This window comes from Prionailurus viverrinus, chromosome E3 (genome assembly GCF_022837055.1).
Source record: "Prionailurus viverrinus isolate Anna chromosome E3, UM_Priviv_1.0, whole genome shotgun sequence".
Taxonomy (NCBI): domain Eukaryota; kingdom Metazoa; phylum Chordata; class Mammalia; order Carnivora; family Felidae; genus Prionailurus; species Prionailurus viverrinus.
Window position 1 is genome coordinate 37757768 of NC_062576.1, and position 24896 is coordinate 37782663.

Genomic DNA, 24896 nt, shown 5'->3' on the forward strand with positions numbered 1-24896 from the left:
CTGGGCACTCAGAATGTGGCTCGTGCAGCTGAGGAACTGATTTTTTTATTTTTGTTGAACTGTAATAGCTACGTTTAAATTGCTACCTGTGGCTGGTAGTTACCTGGTTGGCCAGTGAAGCCTTAGGATCTGGCTATTCCAAGTGTGGTGTGGGGACCAGCACCACCAGCCCCTCCTGGAGCCTGTTAGAGCTGCAGACTCTCTGCGCCCCAGAGCTGCAGAATCTGCATTGTGACAACCCCCCCCCCACCCCCCAGATGATGTATGTGCACGCCACCTAGGTCTCAACTCCAGTGTCTCTTCCCAGGTACCTCCCCCACATCCCATGCCCACCCTGTGCCAGGCCCCTTGTCCAGGCTCTGTGCCAGGCCTGTGCCAGGCTCTGACAACACCCTGTGTTGAGGCTTCTGACACCTCCTAGCTATCTGACCTTGGGCAAGGACCCCAGGCTGGAATGCCTTCATGGCATCCACTGCTGCTCCTGTTATGCACAGGTGTGATCATGTGGTCTCCTGCTCCACGATGGCAGGCCCTATCTGTCTGGTCCCTCGGGGCCCAGCCCAATGCCTGCCTACTGAGGACACCCAGGAAATAGCCCTTGAACTGGTTTTCTTGCGAGGCTGTTGAAGGGCAGGGCAGCAAGGCTACCCCAAGCTGACCAGACAGGCTGCCAAGCAGCATCTGCTCTGCCCCCCTCTAGGCCCCCACCTGCCCTCCTGGAGGCCAGCAGCCCCCAATGCTTGTGTCTGCATGTCTCTCCCCTGCACTGGTGCCCAGCAGCTAAAGCAGGCCACTTCCCAAAGAGGAAATCACCAGCCCTCCCAGGCTGTGGGGCTCTCTTGGAGTAAAGACAGTGGCCCGGTATTTCTCACAGGGGGCTGTATGTGCCCCTACAATACTTGGAGCTCCACCCAGGATATGGATACAGATGTGACACCCTCCTGGAGCCTCAATTTGACTCCATGGTAAAGAATATAAAGCATTATTTTTAGAAGGACACAAGCATAGATAGGTCATGAAGCAGGATGCAAAATCACATTCATTTTTAAAAGATAAAATGTAAGGCCTTGAAGAAACTCTCCATGTCCTCACCCTGTTTCATTTTTGCTATCAAGGGCTTACTGTATGCCTCGGTGAAGGGCAGGCTTCCCCCAGCTATTTCATCTTCATGACAACCCCATGACCCAGGATTTCAGTAGTCCCCATGTAACAGATGGGAAGCCTGAGGCTCAGACAGCTTAAGTGAGTTGCCTGAGGTCACAGAGCAATCAGGAAGTGTTGGAGGCCTTAACTACTACACTTCCTGCCTCTCTGAAAGCAACACTTGGAGAGAGTTGTCTGTGTGACACTATTCTAGAATGTTCTAGAACATTCCAAATCCTTTTTTTATGGGTTTCTAGGAATACAGGGAGGTCCAAATAGGAGGGCCTTGGTCTCCCTTTCCCCCACCAATCAATCTGGTATGTTTGGCTTCTGTCCAGGATTTCATTTAAAAGGGAGATCCATGGGGCGCCTGGGTGGCTCAGTCGGTTGAGCATCCGACTTTGGCTCAGGTCATGATCTCATAGTCCATGAGTTCGAGCCCCACGTTGGGCTCTGTGCTGACAGCTCAGAGCCTGGAGCCTGCTTCGGATTCTGTGTCTCCCTTTCTCTGCCCCTCCCCTGCTCGTGCTCTGTCTCTTTCTGTCTCAAAAATAAATAAAAACATTAAAAAAAATTTTTTTAAAGGGAGATCCTGCAGCTGAGGCAGAGTTTGGACACAGTGTTCAATCTGGTTGCTCACACACATGCTGAACCACTGGAGAATTTTAACAATACCAATGCTGGGGACCTGCCCCTGGATAAGCTCAAAGACAAGTGAGGGAGGTGAATCTAGTGCCCCCAGCCCAGACGGAAGGGGCCTCAGGAGTGCTGTGGGCCTCACCTAGAGGGAAGTCAGGACCCTTCCTGCCCAGGCTCTCCCTCCCCAGCCCCTCCTACCTGAAGTCCTCAGACGCCAGCACCTCGTAGTAGTAGAGGAGTTTGCACTTGGGGCCAGGGCTGTGCAGGGCCGTCAGGACATCCTCCACACCCGGGATGCTGCAGGCCACATTGCCAGGGGGGCTGTGCATTTGCCACTGGAGCAAGTAGGTGCCAGGCCACCGGGTCACATGGGAGCCCTGAAACACAGCAGCCGGGCCTGAGGCTCTGGTCCTCCTGGGGACAGGAGCCCCTTACTAAACGGATCCACCAGCCAGTCTTCCTCTCAGGGCCTCCCGAAGTCATCCTTGGCCCCTCTGCTGTTACCCCCATATCCCTGGGGGCTGAGAGCCTCCCTCTAAATCTGGTGGGAGTGGAGGCCTGGAGAGGAGGGCTGTAGTTGCAGGGCAACAGGTGCAGTTTAATTAAATGCCTGGACTTTGTTGGGCTTTTGTTCTGCTGAGCGTGATTTGCAGATGAGGTCCAGGCAGGGATTCAGGCAGGGAGCTGGCAGGTTGGTTAGAGCTAGTTGAGGGCCTGGACGCTGAGAATGAGGGCTAGGGGTGTTGGTGTGTGAGGTGCAAGACAGTGTGCTGCTCAGGGAACCTTCAGAGAGATCTGCAGTGCTCATCAGAGCTTGTGTGTGCGGTACGGGTGAGAGAGCGAGCAAGGCCAGCGATGTGAGACTTACAAGCACTGGAGAGTGGAGAATGCAGGGGGCCTCGTGTTCATGTTCCACAACGCATCTGAGTTCTGTTCCCAGACTTAGCATGTCTCTGCTGCATAGCTTCTGAAGCTCACAAGTCAGAAATCACTGGGAGAGGGTGAGGGATGCAGGGTCCAGGCCTCACACCCAGAGGGTCTGAGTTACCCCTCCCTGGCATGGGCCCTGGCAATCTGCATCTCTGACAAGAGTCCCAGGGATTCTGAGGCTGGGGTCCTGGGAGGTCCCCAGAGTCCTGGATCTGTCTGAGTCTGTCTTTCTCCCCACCCATCCCACAGGGGCTCCAAGGCCAAAGTCCATATGCAGTTCATCTACTTTGGTGCTCCCAGAACCCTGGCACACAGTGGACACTCAATCCTGAGTGACGAATGAATGAACAAAGGAATTCGAACCTGGATGCTCTCCCCTTCCCGGCAGACAAGGGGGGCTTCCACACGGCTGTAATCCACACCTAGGACCCAGCCCTTGTCCGTCAGCTGCCCGCCGGCCCTGGCCCCAGGCTCCTGGGGTCCAGGCTTGGGCACCTGCTTGCTGTGGTACAGGCTGAACACCACGTCCCCCCTCAGGATGTCAAAGTCCCAGGTGATGACTGACTCGCCCTCCAGAATCTCCACGGCAACCTGCATGGGGAGGGCACGGTCTGAGGGTCCGACCTGGAATCCCACCAGGAGTGGGGAGCCGGGATGGGGAGGTCAGCTGCAGTAGGTGCTGTGGGTGCCCACCTGGGTCTTCATCTGCCCATCTGCCATGCTCTGCACAGCCCAGTGCTCCCCTGGGATCAGGGGACTTGGCTGCACCGCCCTTTTGCTTGTATCCTTCCCCGTACCCATCCTGTCCCACCTCTCCTTACAGGTTTCTCCTCAGAGCTCACCCTCAACAAATCGCTAGCACAAGAACTCTTGTCTCAGGGTCTGCTTCGGGGGACCCTGACCTAAGACCCCACCCCAACCCGGTGGGCCCTCCCGGGCCAGGTCCCAGCACCTCATGGGGGGCCCCTCGGAGAACGCTGGCCGACTGGTAAGTCTCTCTCCACTGCCGCAGCTGGTCTGTGTGCTCTTGCTCCTCTTCTGTCAGATAGAGGGACTTGGGGACCAGCCCTCCTTCGGGGACATTACACTGGGGGATAAAGACGAAAGTAGCAGGTCAGGACCCAGCCGGCCTGGCTGACCCACAGAAGGGTACTTTGTGACCCCTGAAACTGCACTTACAACAGCAACCCCAAAGTGAGAACGGTACAGGGGCTCTCCCATGATCTCATCTCCAAAACCACAATGCAGTAGGAACTCTTACTATTTCCATTTCACAGAGGAGGAAAATGGAAGCCCAGAGAGGTCAAGCCACTTGCCTGAGATCACACAGCAGAAAGTGTCTGAGCCTGGGCACAAACCCATGTTTATCAGGGCCCCCAGGCTCAAGTCTCTTATTACCATGCTGGTTCTTACAGGCCCATTTGTTAAACATAAATCACATGTATGTACCTCAACAAGTGGAGAGATTCAAATTGGCAGAATTCCTAGGAAATGCCTTTTTGTACTCAGAAATCATGTATGCTTGGAGTTTGGTATTCTATTAGACAAGGAAGAGGGGCCTGCCCTCATCCCATGGCCAGATGAGATAAGACAGTTGTGACCCAGGGTCACCCCTGCCTGTGTCATCTCAGCCCCAAGGGGAGGCAGTAAAAGGGGTCTGTGGCTGCCTCTCCTTGAAGTAGTTGGCCCATCTAACCATTCCGTGAGGATGTGGGTTGGGAATAAATCCCTTTGGATACACGGGCTCCGGGGTTCAGGCCACTGGGATGTTTGAGTCACCTCTCTCAGCAGCAGAGGGCGCAAAGTCAGCAGGTAAACTCTGACTGCTGCCTAGCGACGAAGTGCATAGGGAATACCGGGGTAAACTTTTGACTGGCCTGGTCTCTGGTCTTCTAGAAACTTCCATCTGGATCACTATGTTTGAAAAACCAAGCTAAGGCCCCTCCTTTGGACAGGACTTGCTTCTCTTTGGAGAAGCGTCTAAAACAAGCCTTGCCCCCCAAAAGAGAAAGCATGGCTTCTCCAGGTACCAGCACCCACACACATGACAGAGTGCCCCACTCCAGCCTCCGTGGCCCTCTGCAGCCCTGCCCCAGCAATCCCTGGCTCCCCCACCCCCACCCCCAGGCCACAGCCCAGGGCCTGCAGCCACACACTCACCACACACTCTCCCCCAAGGAAGTCGGGGATCACTTCTTTATCTAGGTAGTCCACGAGGCCTCCGGGGCCCTGGTAATTGCTGCCACTGTAGATGAGGAACTTCTGCCTGGTGTTTTCATTGATGAAGGGGCTGATCTGAAGTGGGGGAGATGAGACAAGATGGAAAGGTATTTTTGGTTTTTTGTTTGTTATTGAGATGTAATTCACGTGGCAAGGAACTAACCATTTTCTTTTCCTTTCTTTTCTTTTCTTTTCTTTTCTTTTCTTTTCTTTTTTCTTTTCTTTTCAAGTTTTATTTAACTAATCCCTACACCCAGCGTGGATGGGGCTCGAACTCAACCCCGAGATCAAACGTCGCATGCTCTTCCAACCAAGAATTAACCCTTTTAAAGTGAACAATTCAGTGGCTTTATTTCACTCACTATGTTGTATAACTACCACTTTCCTGTAATTCCAAGACTCTTCTTCACCCCAAAAGGAAACCCCATTCCTTTTACACATTAATACACATTAGCAGTCACGCCCCAGTCCCCTCCCCCCAGCTCCTGGAACCACCAGTCAGCTTTCTGTCTCTATGGATTTGCTTGTCTGGACATTTCATAGAAATGGAATCCTCCAGTATGTGGCCTTTTGTGCCTAGCTTCTCTCCCTCAGCATGATGTTTTTTCTAGGTTCATCCACCTTGTAGCACAGATCATTACTCCATCCCTTTTTATGGCTGAATAATATTCTACTCTTTGGATGATCCTATTTTGTTTGCCCCAGATGGAAAATACTTTAACACCGAACTCGAAACTGCATGTCAATCCTTTTTTTTTTTCTCATGGCAACCCCTACCCCCCCACCCACGATGCTGGTGTGGTGTCTGACTCAACACACAGTTGGGGAAGGAAGGAAGGACTTAGCATTGGCAAGGTACAAGCCAATTGAGCAAGGAATGCTACAGGAACTGGGAATCCCACCTGTGTGGTCACTCTCCTTCAGCCTCCACCCGGGGAAGCAGTCACCTGCCGTCCTCGGCAACCTGGCTCCGTGCCACTGGCTTCCATCTGGTGTGGCCACTGGGCAGAGGAGGGGGTACAGCAGCAGGAGGTGGGAACAAAGAGAGAGGCCAGGGTACTTCTTCCCCCACTCCCTGCTGCCTCACTGCCCCTGGGCCCCCCCCCATCCCCTGCCACATTCTGGTTCTCATGAGGCTTGGTAACAATGCCATCCCCTCCCGTGGCACCACCAACCCCCCACCCCCACCCCCGGGTGTCAGGGATCACTGCAGGGTCTACTCCCTGGGGCCTCTCCATCCTGCCCATACCTCTGCAAGGAGTTCTTTTATGTTATGTCCCCATTAAGCCATTGGGGTGAATCCCACTTCTGGCCAGCACCCTGAATGACTGGCTCCCACCCCTACCCAATACACATCTTCTTAGAAGTCTCCCAACAGCAAGAATTTAATTTTCACAAAGTTCAGGATATTTCAAGATAAAAAGCTTCAGTGGCAGGTCCTGCCTGTCCCTCCTGCAGCTCCTGCTCTCCAGCCCAGCCCCAGCAAGGCCCTGACGTAGCCACAGTGGCCAGAGAACGTTCTGTCCCAGAAGTCTGCTCACATCGTCTCCTGCTGACAACCCTCCATGGCTCCCTACTGCCCCAGGATGAAGTCCCACCTTTGCCACAGCCTGGATTCAGCAGGCACCAGTCCCTGAGCACTTTCCCAGCTTCTGCCAGGGCCACCGGCCTTTTTGCTCCTTTTTGTTCCAGCCACCCTGCACTGGTTTTTCAGTTTCTCAAAAGCATCACGTACAGTCCTGCCTCCAGGCCTTTGTGCTTACTGCGTGGGTTGCCTGACCCACCTGTCCTCCCCACCCTTCCCTGAAGGACTCCTGCTCCTTCCTTCGGTCTCAGCCACTTGTTACCTCCTCCGAGGGACCTTCCTCAGTTTCCCAGTCTAAATTGCCCACCTGCATTACCCCCTGCCTGATTCAGCCTCTCCACGAACCCTGTAGGCCTCACGCCCTAGTCACAGGGAACCATGAAGCATTTCCTTGTGTGACGTTATCTGCTTTATCTCTCCCCGCCCTGTCACAGTTGGGGAGAGATACAGTGGCTGGCTTGTTTACTCCAAATCCCCAGGGCCTGGAAAGGTGTCTGGCACACAGTAGGTGCTTAGTGAAACACTGAATCCACTTAACTCTCAAATCTCTATCCTGATTGAACCTCAACTTATAGCAGCTCTTTCCAGGCTTTCTTGGGCACTGAATCCTCGGGGCACCGGGTATGTTCAGGGTCTGCAGGACTAGGGGTGGGGGGCTGGCACTCTGCACTGGCCTGTGGACCAGTAGCAAAGCCCCCAGGCAGTGGTTTTCAACTGTCAGTGACAACCTGATAGTGGTTGTGAGATCAATTTAGCACGTGTGGCTAGCCAATTTTTTTAAATCTGAGAAAAAAAAATTTAATAGAGAGTATGTGCAAGCAGCAGAAAGGGGTGGTGGTGGGGGGGAGAGAATCTTAAGCAAGCACAACATTCATTGCAAATCCTGATGTAGGGCTTGATCCCACAACCCTGGGATCATGACCTGAGCCAAAATCAAGAGTTGGACACTCAACCAACTGAGCCACCCAAGCACCTCCATGATTAGCTTATTTTTAATGGAATGGAATAAAAGAGCAAAAAGAGAGGAGCCTGGGTGGCTCAGTGGGTTAAGCATCAGACTTCAGCTCAGGTCATGATCTCACAGTCCATGAGTTCGAGCCCCGCGTCGGGCTCTGTGCTGACAGCTCAGAGCCTGGAGCCTGCTTTGGACTCTGTGTCTCCCTCTCTCTCTGCCCCTCCCCACCTCATGCTCTGTCTGTCTCTCTCTCAAAAGTAAAACATTAAAAAAGAGAGAGAGAAAGAAAAGAGGATATTGCACATAGTTAATGTAACCATCGCTTGCGGATCTGTTTCAGGTGTGTGTGTGTTTGCGTTGGGTTGTAACATAACATGTATTTCTTACTGTGGGTCTTGGGCAAAAAGGTTTCAAATCCCTGCAGCACAGGATCCCAACACTCCTCAGAGTCAGCTCACAGGAGCCCCAGGAATGCTATACAATTCTGAGTGTGACCTAGCGTCCACAAAGCAGGACAAGAGATACATAAATCATGGTCTGTCCATATGGTGGAATAGTATTCAGCCATACAAAGGAATGAAGTACTGATAGGCTACACCACGATGAACCTGAAATCATTATGCTCAGTGAGAGAAATCAGATGCAAAATGCCTCGCATGATTCCGTTTCTGTGAAATATTTATAACAGGCCAATCCATAGAGACAGGAAGCAGACTGATGGCTGCCAGGAGCTGGGAAGCCGGGAGAGGAAGGATGCTGATGGTACAGGGTTTCCCTTGGGGGTGCTGAGAATGTTCTGGAACTAGAAGGTGGGATGGTTGCACAGCTCTGGGAATATACTAAAAACCACTGAATTCTATACTTGGAAAGAGTGAACCTGATGAGTTACATCTCAGCAAAGCTATTATTTAGAAGATATGCCACCAGGAGTGCCTGGGTGGCTCAGTCGGTGGGGCGACTGACTTCGGCTTGGGTCATGATCTCACGGTTCATGGGTTCGAGCCCTGTGTCGGGCTCTGTGCTGACAGCACAGAGCCTGGAGCCTGCTTTGGATTCTGTCTCCCTCTCTCTCTGCCCCTCCCTGCCTTGTGCTCTGTCTCTCTCTGTCTCTGAGAAATAAATGTTGAAGAAAAGAAGAAGAAGGAAGAAGAAGGAGGAGGAGGGAGGAGGAGGGAGGAGGAGGAGAGAGGAGGAGGGATGAGAGGAGGAGGAAGAAGAAGAAGGAGGAAGAAAAGGAGGAAGAAGGAGGGAGAAGGAGGGAGGAGAGGAGGAGGAAGGAGGAGGAGGGAGGCAGGGGGAGGAAGGAGGAGGAGGGAAGAGGGGGGAAGAGGGGGGAGGAGGGGGAAGGAGGGGGGAGGAAGGAGGAAGAAGAAAAGGAGGAGGGAGGAAGGAGGGAGGAGGAGGAAGAAGGAGGAGGAAGGAGGAGGGAGGAGGAGGAGGGAGGAGGAGGAGGAGAAAGGAGGCGGAAGGATGGGGGAGAAAAAAGGAGGAGGAGAAGGGGGAAGGAGGAAGGAGGGGGGAGGAGGGGGGAGGAAGGAGGAAGAAGAAGGAAAGAGGAAGAAGAAGGAAGAAGGAGGAGGAGAAAGGAGAGGAAAGAAGGAGGAGGGAGGAGGGAGGAGGTGGGAGAAGAAGGAGGGGGGATGAGGAAGGAGGGGGGAGGAGAAAGGAGGAGGAAGGATGGGGGAGAAAGGAGGGGGGGAGAAGGGGGGAGGGGGGATGAGAAAGGAGGGGGGAGGTGGAAGAGGAAGGAGGGAGGAGGAGGAGGGAGGAGGAAGGAGGAAGTAGAAGGGAGGGGGAGGAGGGAGGAGGAAGGAGGAGAGAGGAGGAAGGAGGAGGGAGGAGGAGGGAGGAAGAAGAAGAAATGACACTGAACCAGCAGGCAGAGGGAACTCCCCCACCCCATCTCAGCCTGCACGGGGGAGGGGTCTGGCCCAGGTGTCTGCTCTCACCAGCGTCCAGAGCACCGGGAAGACGCGGGGGGCTCTCACGATGAGCAGCCGGCCCAGGGTCTCAGGGTAGTTGTCCTCGACCACCTCAATCATCCGCAGCAGGGCCTTCACCCCCGGCCGCCATAGATGCCGCATGTTGAGACCCTCCAGGTCCACCAGGCAGGTCCAGGAGCTGCGGCAGAGATGGCCCCCTCACTGCAGCTTGCTCTGCCACATCCCGGGGCCCCCGACAGCCTCGGTTGGCGGGGGGGGGGGGGGGCCTCGGGAGCTGGCAGACAGGACAGAGAGGCTCAGGAAGCCAGGGCTGGGAGTAGAGGGGCAGAGGCCGTAGGACACTCTCGTGGATCCTACCCCCCACCCCAACCCTAGGCTGGGAGGCCATGTGGTGAGGAGGCTCAGTGCATGGCCTCTAAGGCTAGTCACCCAAATTCAAGTGTCACCTCCATCCCCCGAGAGCTGTGTGACACAGGCAGCTTCCTCATCAGGGCAGTGGCAGTGACAGTAACATCTCAAGCAATTGTTAGGATTAAATGAGATAGTATATGTGAAGCTCTCTGCAAGGACAGGCCATAGAGTGCACTCCTTCAAAGCAAGTCATTGCTACCAATCGTTGAAAAGGCTCCGACTGCTAAATAGAGTGTAAGCGCCAAGAGCACTCACTCCAGAGCCAGACGCCCTGGATTCAAATCTCAGCGCTGCCGTTTGCTGTGCGGCCTTGGCCAAGTTACTTAACTTCTCTGTGCCTCCATTTCCTCAGGACTAATTCACTAGGAAAATGAGTGTTCTACTGCAGCGGCTAATCCCTGGGAGCCCCTCCATCCTGCCTTTGATCCTTCCATCCACACCGCTGCAAGAAGTCCCTCCTGACACCCTGTCATCTGAGCCATCTCAGGTGAATTCCACTTTGGATCAGGACCCTGATTTATTGATCGATTTCCCAGCCCAGCCAATGTACATCCCCTTAGGAAAGGCTCCAAACAGCAAAGGGACTCGATTTTCACAAAGATCAGGCCATTTGGGGATAAAAAGTGGCAGGTCCCACTGGCCCCTCCCTCCCAGACTGTAATAAGGAGGATGTGAGGCAGGTACTTCAACGAGCACTTGCTGCACAGCAAGTGTTACACACACATTTGTGTTCTCTCTCAACAGACGTGGCTTTTGATAATCCATGAAGACGCCTTCGGACTCATGATGTTATTCCCACATTACAGACGAGCAAGCTATAGTTCAGAAGGTTCGTGCCACCCTAAGTACTCATGCGGGAAACTGAGGAGTCTGGGGAAGTCGGACGAGGGTTACCGGATTGCCATGACACCTGTTGAGTCCGCCTGCCTGGGAGGCAGAGTCAAGGTGCTACCTGGGGTGGCAGAATTGGCCTCAAAAAGCAAGGCCCAGGGCGTAACATCCTTGAGACCGAGGCAGACAGTAACTTACCCACTTAGCAACAACCTGGGATGAGCACAGCCACTCTGAGCCTCAGTTTCCCCCTCCATAAAGGACAGGGACAATAACAGGCCCTGCCTCACAGGATCACTGAACAAATTAAATGAGGACATTCCTGTAAAGTGCTGAGTCCATGCCCAGTGAAGCTTGGCTGTTTTTACTTTTTCAGGGGCATTTTCTCCTGGCGGGGGTTCTTACCTGATGGGACGGCCAAACTGCTTTGTGTTCCCTTCACATCTCTTCTGTCCTTCCTCATTGACGGAAAGAACCTGGAAAGTAGAGAATGTGCTGGCAAACATTCACCTGGCTGCTCCCCCCACAGGCAGCCCTGGGGTCTGGGGAGAGAGGACCCCTACTCACATGTTTCAGCAGTGCCTCCTCCCCCACAGCCTTCATCAAGCCTTTGGTGTCCATGTGGCCCAGGCGCAGGATATAGAGGGGGCGGCCGTCTTTGCAGGGAGGCCCCATAAAGAGAAGGGACATTTTTCAGGAGTGCTGGTGAGAGGGCAGGCCCAAACTTCTCTTCGGAGAAGGCAGTGCCAGGCTGTGGCTCAGCCTGCCCCTCCTGTCTGTTTATTTGCGAATGCTCTACCCACTCCCAAGAGGGACTGATGCCAGTTATGGTGATAGAAGCAACATGTTCAAGAGTCAAGGACACAGACTGACATCACAGGGGAAACTGGGTGAGGGGCATGTGGGAACTCTGTATGGCCTTAGCAACATCTGAAAACCTGTCCTAACATTACACGTTTATCTGGAAGCTTTTTATTTTTTTTAATTCTTTTTAATGTTTATTTATTTATTTATTTTGAGAGAGAGGGACAGAGACGTGCTCACGTGCAAGTTGGGGAGGGGCAGGGAGACAGACAGGGTGAGAGAGAATCCCAAGCAGGCTCCACACTGTCGGCGCAGAGTTCAACGCTGGGCTCAATCCCATGAACCGTGAGATCATGACCTGAGCTGAAATTAAGAGTCAGACGCTTAGGGTGCCTAGGTGGCTCAGTTGGTTAAGTAACTGACTCTTGGTTTCAGCTCAGGCCATGATCTCACAGTTCATGGGATTGAGCCCCACATCAGGCTGTGCGCTGACAGTGCAAAGCCTGCTTGGAATTCTCTCTTTCCCGCTCTCTCTGCCCCTTCTTCACTTAGGCTCTCTCACTCTCAAAATAAATAAATGAACATTAAAAAAAGAAAAAAAGAATCAGACACTGGATGAACTGAGCCACCCAGGCACCCCTAAAGCTTTTTAAAAAAGAAAATATGAACCATGTTATGAAGGAGTATGGAGAGAGTGGATGACGTTGGTTCGTAGCTTTCTATCAGGCAAAGCAAATAGGAAAAATAAGGAATTACATACTAATACAATCTATTCTTGTTATTCATGGTAGCGATGTTTTCCAAAGTCACCTTGAACACTGAATCAGGAAGTACTAAAGCATTGCTTCCAGGAAAAATATGGGGTAAGGTCCCTGCGAGCCTCTAGACACAACATTTTTGTCAACTGATCAATACATAACCTTGTTCTCTGTGTGTTTCTATTTAAGGACACCTTATTGAGTATATATTGTTGATTCATTAACATTGAACTCATTGCCAGCAGCATCACACTAAGCCTGAAGGAAGCTTATCTAACATTTTCTCCATGAGTCACAGCCTTCTTGTGCTTTGAAACACTAGCCAGCACTCCTGCATTATGCCTGGGGGCCATTTTAAGCACCAGAATCACCCCCAAAATGCAAAAAAAAAAAAATGTAGCACTAAGTAGACTTTAAAAAGGACTCTTGTTAACAGTGTAAGAACTGAAAAAATGAAGGACATCTCATTCAACCTCAGCAGGGGACACACAGGTCAGATGACTCTGACTTTTTGCCACTCCACACGTGTTCATAATTGACCGCAAAAGCACCCTGAGTATTGACTTGGGGGTTACAAATACATTGTGGTGAGGAGGCAAATTCACAAATATGGAATCCATGAATAATGAGAATTGACTATATATTAAAGTGTTCCAACTGGTCGTTTAGGAGAGTCAACCTCTCACCCTAATCAATATATACAAATTTTTACATCAAGGGCAGTTTAATAAAAAACTGAGAGGGGCGCCTGGGTGGCTCAGTTGGTTGAGCATCCGACTTCAGCTCAGGTCGTGATCTCATGGTTCGTGAGTTCGAGCCCCGCGTCAGGCTCTGTGCTGATAGCTCAGGGCCTGGAGCCTGCTTCAGATTCTGTGTCTCCCTCTCTCTCTGCTCCTCCCCTGCTCACACTCTGTCTCTCTCTCAAAAATAAATAAAGATTTAAAAAAAAAACTACAGAGAAGACCTATCTTTAAAAAAAAAAAAAAATGAGAGAGAACTTATTTGTAGCGGGTTGAATAGTGTCCTCCAAAAATTCACGTCCACCCAGAACCTCTGTATGTGATCTTATTTGGAAATAGTCTGCAGATCAGATTGTTTAGGACCTCGAGATGAAATCCTACTGGATCAGTATGGGTCCTAAATTCAGTGACCTGAGGTCTTTATAAGAAGAGAGGACACACAGGCACCCAGAAGGAATCCATGTGAAGACAGGCAGAGTGTGGGTATACAGCCACAAGCCAAGGAACGCCTGGGGCCATGAGGAGCTGGAGGAGGCAGAGAGAGATTCACCGCAGGGAGCACAGCCCTGCCCACACCTTGATTTGGGGTTTTTGCCTCCGGAACTGTTGCCAGATACATCTCTAAGGCACCCGGTTTGTTGTAATTTGCTACGGCATCCCCAGGGCACTGATGCATGCCCATGCAGCCATTATGTGTGGGGGTCCCCATGATCAGAAGTAAGGGTGGGCTAACGCTGCCTCTGCATGGAGAAATGTTGCCTCAAGCCCACATGTCTCTTCCAGCCCTACTTTCCTCATGGCTGGGTGAACCCCAAGGACATCTCCAGATGCCCAGAAGAGTCAAAAGGAAAAATATTAAGATCCCAATGTGAAAAGAGGCCCCCTATGCGTTCTGTAGGTAAAGGGACGCACCTATGTCCTGGTAGTGCCAGCCCCCCGCATAGAATTCCTCCAGGAGAGCAGGGGGTCGCCAGGTCTGAAGGAGGAAATCCACCTGGTGCTGCTTTCGCCAGCTCAGGGACAGGCGCAGCATCTCCCGGGCCTTGTCCAGGTGGAAGTCACGAGCCCGCAGGAACCGAAGGATGTGTTCATCTTTGGGAATCTGAGACAAGAAGGGTAAAGCCTGTAGAACGGTAGTCCCTCACCCAGTAGAGAAGACTGTGGAAAATGAGTTCTCCTGTCTTCTCTGCAAAATATATAGCTGGGAAAAGGACCACACACTCTACCGCGAACGACACAGCCAAGGGGCGGGCTGTAGTGAAAATCTGTGAGTTTGGGCTGCCAGACATTTCTCCCTCTTCAGGCATCTCTTTGCTACTGGGGAGCTACGTGTCCTCCCCACGCCCCAGCACCAGCGCCGGTTTTAGCTGGTGTTGCCAGTCAGCATTCCACTCCCATGGCCTCAGCGGTGGCACAATCCAATCAGAGCATTTAGACAATTTAAATCAGAAGAACAGGACGTGAAGCCCTTTCTCTGCGGTGGTAAAGGTGAGCCTGCAGGTTATGGGGAGCCCCAGCTCCAAGCTCAACGAGGAAGTAAGTCTGGCGGGGATGAAGCAGAAGTAAACAGATACAAGAGCTCAGAGGCCCCGACCGCATGGGAGTCCTGATTCGGGACATCCCTGAGACAGGCTGCATGGCCCCCTGGGCTGAATGATGTCCCTTCCAAATTCATGTCTACCCAGAACCTCAGAATGGGACCTTATATGGAAATGAGCCTATCCGGATATAATTAGATAAAGTGAGGTCATATTGGAGTAGGTGGGCCCTCCTGTGTTTGGACACAGACACAGGACACATGGAGGAAAGAAGGCCACGTGATGGTGAAGGCAGACACTGGAATGACGTATCTACAAGCCAAGGACTGTGGCAGCCACCAGAAGCCAGGAAGGCGGAGGCATGACACAGACTGTCTCTCAGAGCCTCCAGAAGGCTGGAGAAAAGGCAGCCTCCAGAACCCTGACCACACCTTGATTTCAGGCTTTGGGCCTGCAGCACTGTGAGGATAAGTTTCTGTTGTTTGTAGCATTTTCTTTCAGCAGCCTTAAGAAATTAATACATCCCTCTCAACAGTTTGTTATATGAGCCAATAAATAGCCCCCTCCTTTTTTTTTTTTTTTTTTTTTTTTTGCCTTGACTCAAGCTGTGTTCCTACCACATATAACCCAGAGTCTAATTCATAGGCCGAGGTGACAAGTCCCTGCCAGCTCTCCTTCCTTCCCTCGGGCAAATATTGACAGGCAAGAGAAATCCAGCCCCAGTAAAGGCTCCCCTGCCCTGAGTCCTCATCCGAGCCAGACATGACTCTAGGCATTTTATTTGGATCGTCCCTTGTAATTCAGTCTAGGTGATGTATGCTAGCATTATCCCCCTTTCACAGATGAGAAAATGGGCAGACAGGTTAAATCACAGCTCAACATGAAAGCAACTTCCTTGTCTGCACCCCACACACACGCAGCATGGGGAGGGGATAGGGAAGAAGGGCAAGCTCAAATTTCTCATTCAACAGAGCTGAAGGTCAAGTTCATGCTTGGGACCTACATGCATGGTGGACATTCCTGTTATGGGGCTTAGAGTCTGGAGCCGTTTTGGGTTGTCACAACTGGGGAAGAAGAGCTCCCGGCATCTAGTGGTGGAGGCCAGGATGCTGCGACACCCAACAGGGCACACCCCACCCCATAAAGAACTGTCGGGCCTCAAATGTCAACAGTGCAAAGGATGAGAAACTCTGTAATCAACGGTATGCACAACATGCATTACAGATACATGAGACGATACATGATAAAAAGAAGGCAAAATCCAAGTTTTCAGTACTGCTGATTACATCAGCCTGTTTACCTGGCCCTTCCTCCCCCAGTGCCTGGGGTGAGTGGCTGTCATTGAACATGGTCTGATAGGCCCCAGCTCTGCACCCACCTTGCCTTTGTGGGTCTCCTGCAGCCAGTGTCGCAGCTGGATGAGGCAGCTCTCCTGCATGGGTGTGAGATGACCCAGGCAGCGCTCAATGTAGTCTGCATCTAGCTTGTCCCCTGCAGGAGAAGGTGGAGGCGTTCAGGACCAGAGGGCGATGCCACTCTCTTTACCACATGGTCTACCCTTTCTGGAACCCTTGTCACATTGGCCGCCTCAGATCTGAAATGCAGTTCCAAGCCGTACGGTGGCCCTTTCACCCAAGAACAGCCACATGGGCTCCACATCTTCTGGTCTTGCTGGCCCTTTCCAAGGGGTTTCTGAAAACTCATGGTGGGGCCAGCTTGGATCTCACAGTGGCAAGTGATTTGTCTCCTCTGACTTCGGACATCAAGCTAATTCCCACCCCCTGGAGCTACCCAATCTCTGAAGATTATTAACAATACGCACTCATGTTTCTAGACATGCACCATCTCAGTGAGCTGTCCCGACGCCCCAGTGAGGCAGGCACACTACTGTCCCCACTTCACAGAAGACAAAACTGAGGCCAAGACAGGTTAAGTAGCGAGTGGATGCATGTGGTGCACCAAGCATACAAGAGATGGTCAGTAAATACAGTTCCTTTTGCCTTCCCACCTCCCAGCCCCTCTGTGGGCTCGAGGCCTTTTATAGACAGAGCCCTGACCCCAAAATACAGCCTGGGAGCTGCACGGATCATTCCAAACACTGTTCAGTCCTGTCCTGCACAATGGGGCTGTTTGGGGGTCAGCATGTGCAGGCATTTAGAGGCTGGGCTCAACCTGAGGTCCCACTGCCCACTCTTTAAAATTTGTTTTTCAACATTTATTTATTTTTGAGAGACAGAGACAGAGTGTGAGCAGGGGAGGGGCAGAAAGAGAGGGAGACAAAGAATCTGAAGCAGGCTCTAGGCTGCAGCTATCAGCACAGAACCAGACACAGGGCTCGAATTCACGAATCATGAGATCATGACCTGAGTCAAGATCAGAAGCTTAACCGACTGAGCCATCCAGGTGCCCCACCCATTGCCCACTCTTAACTGTTGAGGTGGCAGATGCTGGCATGGTGAGGCACACCAGCATGTTAGCATCTCCGCAGTGGGTAGACGGTCCACAAAGAGCAGCCCCCATGAGTGTAGCCTGTTCTTTGTGTTCAGGTGGCACAATAAGAAAACAAATGGAATGTGTGTACCTCCAGCAGCAGGACCCAATGGTTCCCTCTAAAACAAAAAAAGTCCAGGGCTGGAGGTCAGCAGGCATCTGGGTAAACAGAAGCAGGAGGGATGCTGGTGGTGTGTGGGGACAGGTGGCGTCCAGACCCCTCAAACAGAGTGTTCAGAAAGGGAGATGCTGGAGACGGTAAGGGGGAGTGGACAGGATGAGAGAGAGAACACAAGGGAGACAGGAGATACCAGCATCCTTCCGGCCTCTATGTGGCTGTGAAGGCCCTTTTCTCCTGAGCACAAAGGCTCAGTGATTCAGAGTAGGGTGGAAGGGGGGTGACTCTGCCTCTCTCCAGCCATCCTGAGCACAGTGCAGAGGGCGAAGGAAGGAAAAGCCTGGTGCAAAATTAGGGTAAAAGTCATGACCACCAGACAATGTGTGCAAGAAGAGGCAGAAGTTTTAATTTTTCTAATATTTAAAAAAATTTTTAACATTTATTCACTTTTGAGAGACAGAGACAGAGCACAAGCAGGGGAGGGGCAGAGAGAGAGGGAGACACAGAATCCAAAGCAGGCTCCAGGCTCCGAGCTATCAGCACAGAGCCCCACGTGGAGCTCAAACCCACGAACTGTGACATCATGATCTGAGCCGAAGTCAGTCGCTTAACGGACTTAGCCACCCAAGCGCCCCTAATTTTTTAAATATTTTAAAAGTTCACATACAGCAGCAGCCAGCTAGCACAGAGTTGGTACAGAATAAATATTTGTGAATGAATGAATTTTGTTCTCCCTACACAATGCCCCAGATGTAATTTACTGGTTATGTGGCATATCTCTAAGAAAGCCAAGCCTGACATTTCAGTGACCCCAAAAGAATGAATCATCATGAGCACAAATGCACAGAGCTAAAACTGAACTCAGGGAGTATGTGTACTTTTGTGTCCTAGGGTTTTTTTTTAATTTATTTAAAATTATATTGTAAACGTTTCCCATTATCAATAAAAATCGAAAATATGACAAAAGGCTAATTGCCTTACATATGAAGAGTTCTTACAAAGCAATGAGAAATCAATGGTCAGGGATGCCTGTGTGGCCCAGTTGGTTAAGCCTCCGACTTTGGCTCAGGTCATGATCTCACGGTTTGTGAGTTTGAGCCCCACATTGGGCTCTGTGCTGACGGCTTGGAGCCTGCTTCAGATTTTGTGTCTCCCTCTCTCTCTGCCCCTCCCCCACTCATGCTCTGTCTCGTTCTCTCTCAAAAATAAATAAATAAAAATTTTTTTAAATTAAAAAAAGAAAGAAATCAATGGGCAAATAGGAAAACAGACAAAGTACAAGAACAGAGATTCACAAAAAAGCCATATGGAGTCACTAAGCATGAGAAAATAATATTTGGCCTCATTCATGAGGAAAGACCTAATCACTAATTTACTAGAGGTCACTTTTTGCTTTCAGAAGTTTAAAACATTTAATAATAGTCTCGTGGGGAGCCAGAGTGAAGTCAGGAATAGACATAGCCACACACTTTTGGGGGAACGTTGATTAGTACAACCAATCTTTGAAGGCCTAACTGGTAAATCTGCCAAAATTTTATCTGCATATAACCTTTGACCCAGCAATTCAACTGTAAAAATTTTATGCTATAGGGGTGCTTGGCTGACTCTGTGGGTGGAACATGTGACTCTTAATCTCAGGGTTGTGAGGTCAAGCCCCACGTTGGGGGTAGAGATTATTTAAAAATAAAATCTTAATGGGGCACCTGGGTGGTTCAGTCAGTTAAGTGTCCGACTTCAGTTCAGGTCATGATTTCATGGTTCATGAGTTCAAGCCCCACATCAGGCTCTACACTCACGTGCAGAGCCTGTTTGGGATTCTCTGTTTCCCTCTCTCTCTGTGCCTCCCCAGCTGGGGCTTTCCCTCTCTCAAAACAAGTAAGTAAACTTAAGTACAAAGATATACTATATTATTTCTATGTTTTAAAAACTGGAAACCTCACGTCCATAAAGAGAAGACTAGATAAATAAACTAACAAAAATAATAATAAATGTTTATTTTTTAAGTTTATTTATTTATTTTGAGAGAGCAATCGAGAAAGAGAGCGAGCAGGGGAGGGGCAGAGAGAGAATCCTAAGCAGGCTCCATGCTGTCAGTGCAGAGCCCAACATGGGTCTTGAACCTGCAAACCGTGAGATCATGACCTGAGCCAAAATCAAGAGTCAGACGTTTAATTGACTGAGCCATCCAGGCGCCCCAACAATAAATGTTTATTAATAAATAAGTTATGGTGCAGCCACACCATGAAATACCGCAAAGTGCTAAAACAGATGCACTGACATAGAAAGCTGTTCAAGCAACATTAGTAAATGAAAAAAAGCAAAACATCAAGTAGAATGTGTAATGTTGGCTCAGCATAAATTATACAGGTATACAGCATAAATTATACACACCTGTATATACACATGTGTGTATATGTATGTACATATATATGCCTAGGTAGTTTCACGAAATATGACCACAAAATTAGTATTGCCTCCAGAGAGAAGAAAAGAGTCTTACTTCCTCATTTACATCTTCCAAGAAGTTTGAATATTTCTTTCTACCATCTCCATACATTACTCATATAATTAAAAATAGTAATGAAACCAGAGAAAAGGGCAGCCCTGAGGCACCAGATCAGGTCAATTCCTGATTTAGAAATAAACCAGTTCTGGCTCTTGGGCCGGAAGGAAGGAAGAGAGGGTAAAGCAGCGGGAAAGGGCGGAAGCTGAGTCATTCCAGTTCGTAGACCCATTCCCAAGGGGACCCGCAGCAACTCTTCCCCCGCGGAGTGAGCAAACACAAAGCAGGTTTCCAGGGACTGGGGAGGTTGTGGGGGGCACAAGGGTACAGGCCTGGCCGGCTGGCTTCAGCCACAGGGACCTACCGTCCGTAACCACCACCTCAGGCGCAGAGCCTGGAGCACCGATGGGCCCGTCAACCTCCAGGGAGCCCGGATCCCTCAGCCCAGCCTGGGAGCGGGCGTCCTCCTCTCGGACGGGGGCAGGCGTCCACCGGGGAATGTGAGAGGTGCCCTGGGAGATAAGCTCGTTCAGGTAATGTTCAATCACCTCCTTCCCCTGGAAGCCAGAGAGACCAGAGGCACATGAGCCACAGGGCAGGAGAGCAGGGATAACCTCATCAGCCTGGGAGTCACCCCCACTTGGCTGCAGCCCCACCCCTGACACGTAGCTACGGAGAACTTGAAATGTGGCTGGTCCAAATGGAGATGTGCTGTGAGCATCAGATATGAACCGGATTTCCAAGACTTAGGATGGAACAAAGAATGTAAAATAGCTCATTGGTAGGTTTTCTATAGGTAACATGTGGGTTAAAATACTTTGTTGAAATTAATTTCACCCGTTTCATCATGCAAAAAGGCCTCTCGGGGACAGGTCTGAGAGCTTTACACAGCAACCAATTTTAACCAGGAAAAAGCACCACAGAATGCCCCTCCTCTGTCCAGAGATCACTACACAAGCCCCAAACATCAGGGAGCATCTGGATAATGATTATGGTGCCCCCATTTCAGGCCAGGTGGTTTCCACTCATTATCTTGTGTGTTATGGTCATTGTTAGGATACTCACTCTATGGATGAAAAGACTGAGGCCAAGGAAGGTTAAGGATCGATCTTGCCCGATGTCACTTGGGTTGTCAGGTGTCAGAGCAGGTTTTGAACCAGGCTCTGAGGTCTGTGTACCTTCCTCCCTGTGACTGATGGAGCCCACCCCTTACCCTCTTGACGTTAGCTGTGTACTGCTTCATGGCGATCTTCTCCAAGGCACTTTCGAAGCCAAAGAAGGACCGGATGTCGAGCGAGGCGGATTGCTCAAAGCAAGTCCACTCTTCATTCTCGGGGTGGACCTGAAAGCCAGGCAGCCGCAGTGACAAGTCTCATTGTGGGGGATGCAGTGCCCTCTCTCAGGGCTCTCTTGGTGATCTGGGCCCAACCAGAGCATGCCGTGGACAGCATGGCAATACCGGAGTGGGGGGGGGGGGGGCAGCAACCCCACCCGGAGAACAATGCCAAGTGTTAGAGAACAAAGAGCCTTCTCATGAGGGGCTGGAAGGAAGTGGGTCTGGCATCTGCAAGCCTGTCCCTTAAAAACTGTTCTATAATGATATATTTAAATGAATAATATATTTAGGGGCACCTGGGTGGCTTAGTCGGTTGGGTGACTGGCTCCTGGTTTCGGCTCAGGCCATGATCTGATGGTTTGTGGGTTCAAGCCTCACATCAGTTTCTGCACTGACAGTGTGGAGCCTGCTTGGGAATCTCTCTCTCCCTCTGTCTGCCCCTCTCCAACTATCTCTCACTCTATCTCTCTCCCTCAAAATAAACTTTATAAATGAGTTAATGTACTTAATATATAATTATATGTAAGTTATATATAACTATTACATATTTTAAATATATATTTTAAAATATTTATTATGTTACATATTTATTGTAAACAAATACACACACACACACACACACACGGACAAACTTTGTTGACAGAGCTTCTATGCAGACCCAGGCTTAGTCCCTCTCACACTTTCCTGGGCAGAAGTATTACCAGGGAGTGTGTGAAACATGCAGATGCCGGGCACCTGGGTGGCTCAGTCGGTTAAACATCCGAATTCGACTCAGGTCATGATCTCACAGTTTGTGAGTTCGAGCCCCGTATTGGGCTCTGTGCTGACAGCTCAGAGCCTGGAACCTGCTTCAGATTCTGTGTCTCCCTCTCTCTGCCCCTCCACAGCTCATTCTCTCTCTCTCTCTCAAAAACAAATACACATTTAAAAAAAAATTTAAATATGCAGATGCCTGGGCCAAATAGGTCCAGGGCAGGGCCTGAAAACCTGCATTTCCCAAGCAGCCTCAGTGACGTTAATTCAGCGGTTGGTAGAACTCATGCTGAGAAATATGCACTAAATACATATTATAAATGCACTAAAAGTGATTTATAAAAAGCTGCCACCCACACAACTCCCTAGAGGTAAGCATTGGAATATTCTGGGTCCAATTCCCAGAGGAGCTGGATGTGTGGAAAGAAAAAGCAATGGGCATTTACTGGACACCTGCTGTATACAAGGCACCATGCCAAATGCTGGGGATGGGACAGATACACAAGGCAGTGCCCCACCCTCCCCACCTCCCCCCCATAGGGAAGGCTCTAATGAACCATAATTACGACACTGGAGTTATCATCATGAAAACTAGCATTGGGGATCTAGCACAGGCTAAAGGAGCTTTACCTACATTGTCTCATAGACTCCAGCCAGCACCGGATGAGGTGGGCTCTGCTGACAGGTATGCAAGGGGTGGCCTGGGGAGGGGAAGCAACTTGCCCAACATCATTCAGCAAGGAGGTGGCAGAGCTGGGCTCCATCCCAGCAAACGCCTCCAAACTCCTCCCTCACTCCAACCCGGGGGCAGCAGGACCCTGCCCCTGCAGCCCCCATTCTCAGACTTCACTCATCCACCTCTGGGTCTTCACACATGCTGTTCCCACTCCAGAACTCTGTTCCCAGCCCTCTCATCCACCAGCTCTCAGCTTGGTGGCTTCAGTGGGACACTGTCACCTAACAGAGTGCCTCTCCTCTTATTTTCCCTAATCCTGTCTTCTGGATCCCTTCTTAGTATTCGTGAAGTTGTAAGATTATGTTGACCTTTTTTCTTGTCTGTATCTGCCACTGGAATGGAGGTCCTTGTGAGAACAAAGGTCAGGGGGACTAGTCCGTGCTCTGGCTGGGTGCCCGGCACATAGTCGATGCTCAGTCAGTGTGTACTGAAGAATAATAATAATTACTATTAATGATCTGAGAAGGTAACACACATACAGGTCTTGGTATGTGCCAGGCCCTCTTCTAAGGGGTTTCGGATACTTTTCTTCCCCTACTTCTCACCATAACCCCTGTGGGAGGTGTCATTATTAACCCCATTCTACAGACGAAGAAACTATAGGGGCCCCTGGATGGCTCAGGCGTTTAAGGGTCTGACTTTGGCCTAGGTCATGATCTCATGGTTCGTGGGTTCGAGCCCCACGTTGGGCTCTGTACTGACAGCTCAGAGCCTGGAGCCTGTTTCGGACACAGAGCCTGTGTCTCCCTCTCTCTCTGCCTGTCCCCTACTCATGATCTGTCTCTCAAAAATAAATAAACATTAAAAATTAAAAAAAAAAAAACAACGTAAATGAGCCTCCCTTTCAAGGAAGAAGAAAAGGACAAAGAGGGAGGGGGAGGCAGGTTGACAGCTTTCCCCAATAAAATACAGGATGACATATTTGAATTTCAGATAAACAACGAATAATATTTTGGTAAGTATGTCCCAAGCGGTATTTGAGACTATTTAAACAAACAGAAAAGTATCAGCTGTGTATCTGAACTGCAGATGTAAGTGAGTGTCCTGCAATTTATCCGACAAGGCCCTGGGGGCAGGGGAGAGGCAGCTAGGCTGATGCGTGGACTGCAGGACGCAGGAAGAGGGCGGGACGCAGGAAGGGGGCGGGACGCAGGAAGGGGGCGGGACGCAGGAAGGGGGCGGGACGCAGGAAGGGGGCGGGACGCAGGAAGGGGGCGGGACGCAGGAAGGGGGCGGGACGCAGGCTTACAGTGTAGCTGCAGTTCTCGTTGACCACCACGCGGTTGGCGAAGGTCTCATTGTGGGCTTCAATGAGGAGGGTCCTCTCCCTCCAGTTCAACACGTTTCTCTGCACAAAGACCACGTGCTCTACGCCGGCAATCTGCAAGGGAAGGAGCAGCGAAGGGGGTGAGGGCTGCTGGATACCGAGACTCACCAAGACCCCAAGACCCCGCGCCTGCCCACCAGCCAGCAGTATCCCGTACCCAGCCCAACACCCACAAACCCCAAGACCCCCTGTGCCCCACCCGGAGCCTGTCCACCAGCCCCAGCCCCAGTCCCTAGCTCCTAGGCCTTTGTCCTTCCCAGACCGGCCCTCCGACCTAGAACGACCCCCCCTTTCCGCAGGCCCCAACCCCAACCCCAGGACGTGTACCACCAGCACCTACACTCATATGCATACTCACTGGCTTCACCACCTGAGCCCGCCCCCAGATCCCCCCCCTTTCCAGTCCCCTCCTCCGTGGGGTCCCCCGGCACCTCTGGGAACCCCTCCCCACCCACCTTGCGCAGCAGCCGCGGGGCCTCCACACGCAACCTGCAGCTCCGCTCCACCACGTGCACCGCCCCGTCTGCGCTGCGGGACTCGCGCAGGACCTCGCTGCCCAGGAAGACGGGGATCTGCGGGCAGGTGGGGAAGCGCTTCTCATAGGCCTAGGGGCAGAGGGGGAGTGAGTGTCAAGGGGGCTGGGGGCTCTAGCCTCCTCCCTCCTGCTGGACTGTGGTCTCATTTACAAGAGCAGACACCTGTTTAAGAGCTGTGACACACCAGTGCCTGAGCAATGGTTTGCAACTCACTCTTTGGATTTGCATTTGAGACTTCACCCTCAGAAGAAAAAGTGAGCTTGCCTGGAACATTTTAAAAGAAGGCATCTTTCAGAAAAACACTCTGGACATAATCTAACACCTCTTCATGATAAAAACACTCCACAAATGAAGAATAGAAAGGAACATCTTCAACCTGATAAATCACAGTTTAACATCATACTCAATGCCAAAAGATGGAACGCTTTCCCCCTACGATCAGGAACAAGGCAAGGATGTCCACTCTGGCCACGTCTGTTCAACATTGTCCTGGAGGTTCCAGCCCTGGCAGTTAGGAAAGCAAAAGAAATACAAGGCATCCAGTTTGGAGGACGAGAGTCTGTGCCCGGTTCCAGAAGTGCCAGGGTAGGAGCCTCCTGG

General features: G+C 51.0%; 1 protein-coding gene across 1 annotated transcript in view; it reads right to left on the minus strand.

Moving 5' to 3' along the window:
- SEC14L5 (SEC14 like lipid binding 5) overlaps positions 1 to 24896 on the minus strand; it is a 42874-nt gene that overhangs the window by 2192 nt on the left and 15786 nt on the right. Inside the window, exons 3-15 of the mRNA XM_047838806.1 lie at positions 24216 to 24365; positions 23683 to 23814; positions 20822 to 20950; positions 19973 to 20165; positions 15876 to 15988; positions 13872 to 14061; positions 11225 to 11313; positions 11063 to 11133; positions 9422 to 9593; positions 4873 to 5007; positions 3665 to 3799; positions 3076 to 3303; positions 1981 to 2159 (exon numbers count right to left, since the gene is read on the minus strand). Of these exons, the coding sequence (XP_047694762.1) occupies positions 1981 to 2159; positions 3076 to 3303; positions 3665 to 3799; positions 4873 to 5007; positions 9422 to 9593; positions 11063 to 11133; positions 11225 to 11313; positions 13872 to 14061; positions 15876 to 15988; positions 19973 to 20165; positions 20822 to 20950; positions 23683 to 23814; positions 24216 to 24365 (1916 nt within the window). The remainder of the gene's footprint in view (positions 1 to 1980; positions 2160 to 3075; positions 3304 to 3664; positions 3800 to 4872; positions 5008 to 9421; positions 9594 to 11062; positions 11134 to 11224; positions 11314 to 13871; positions 14062 to 15875; positions 15989 to 19972; positions 20166 to 20821; positions 20951 to 23682; positions 23815 to 24215; positions 24366 to 24896) is intronic.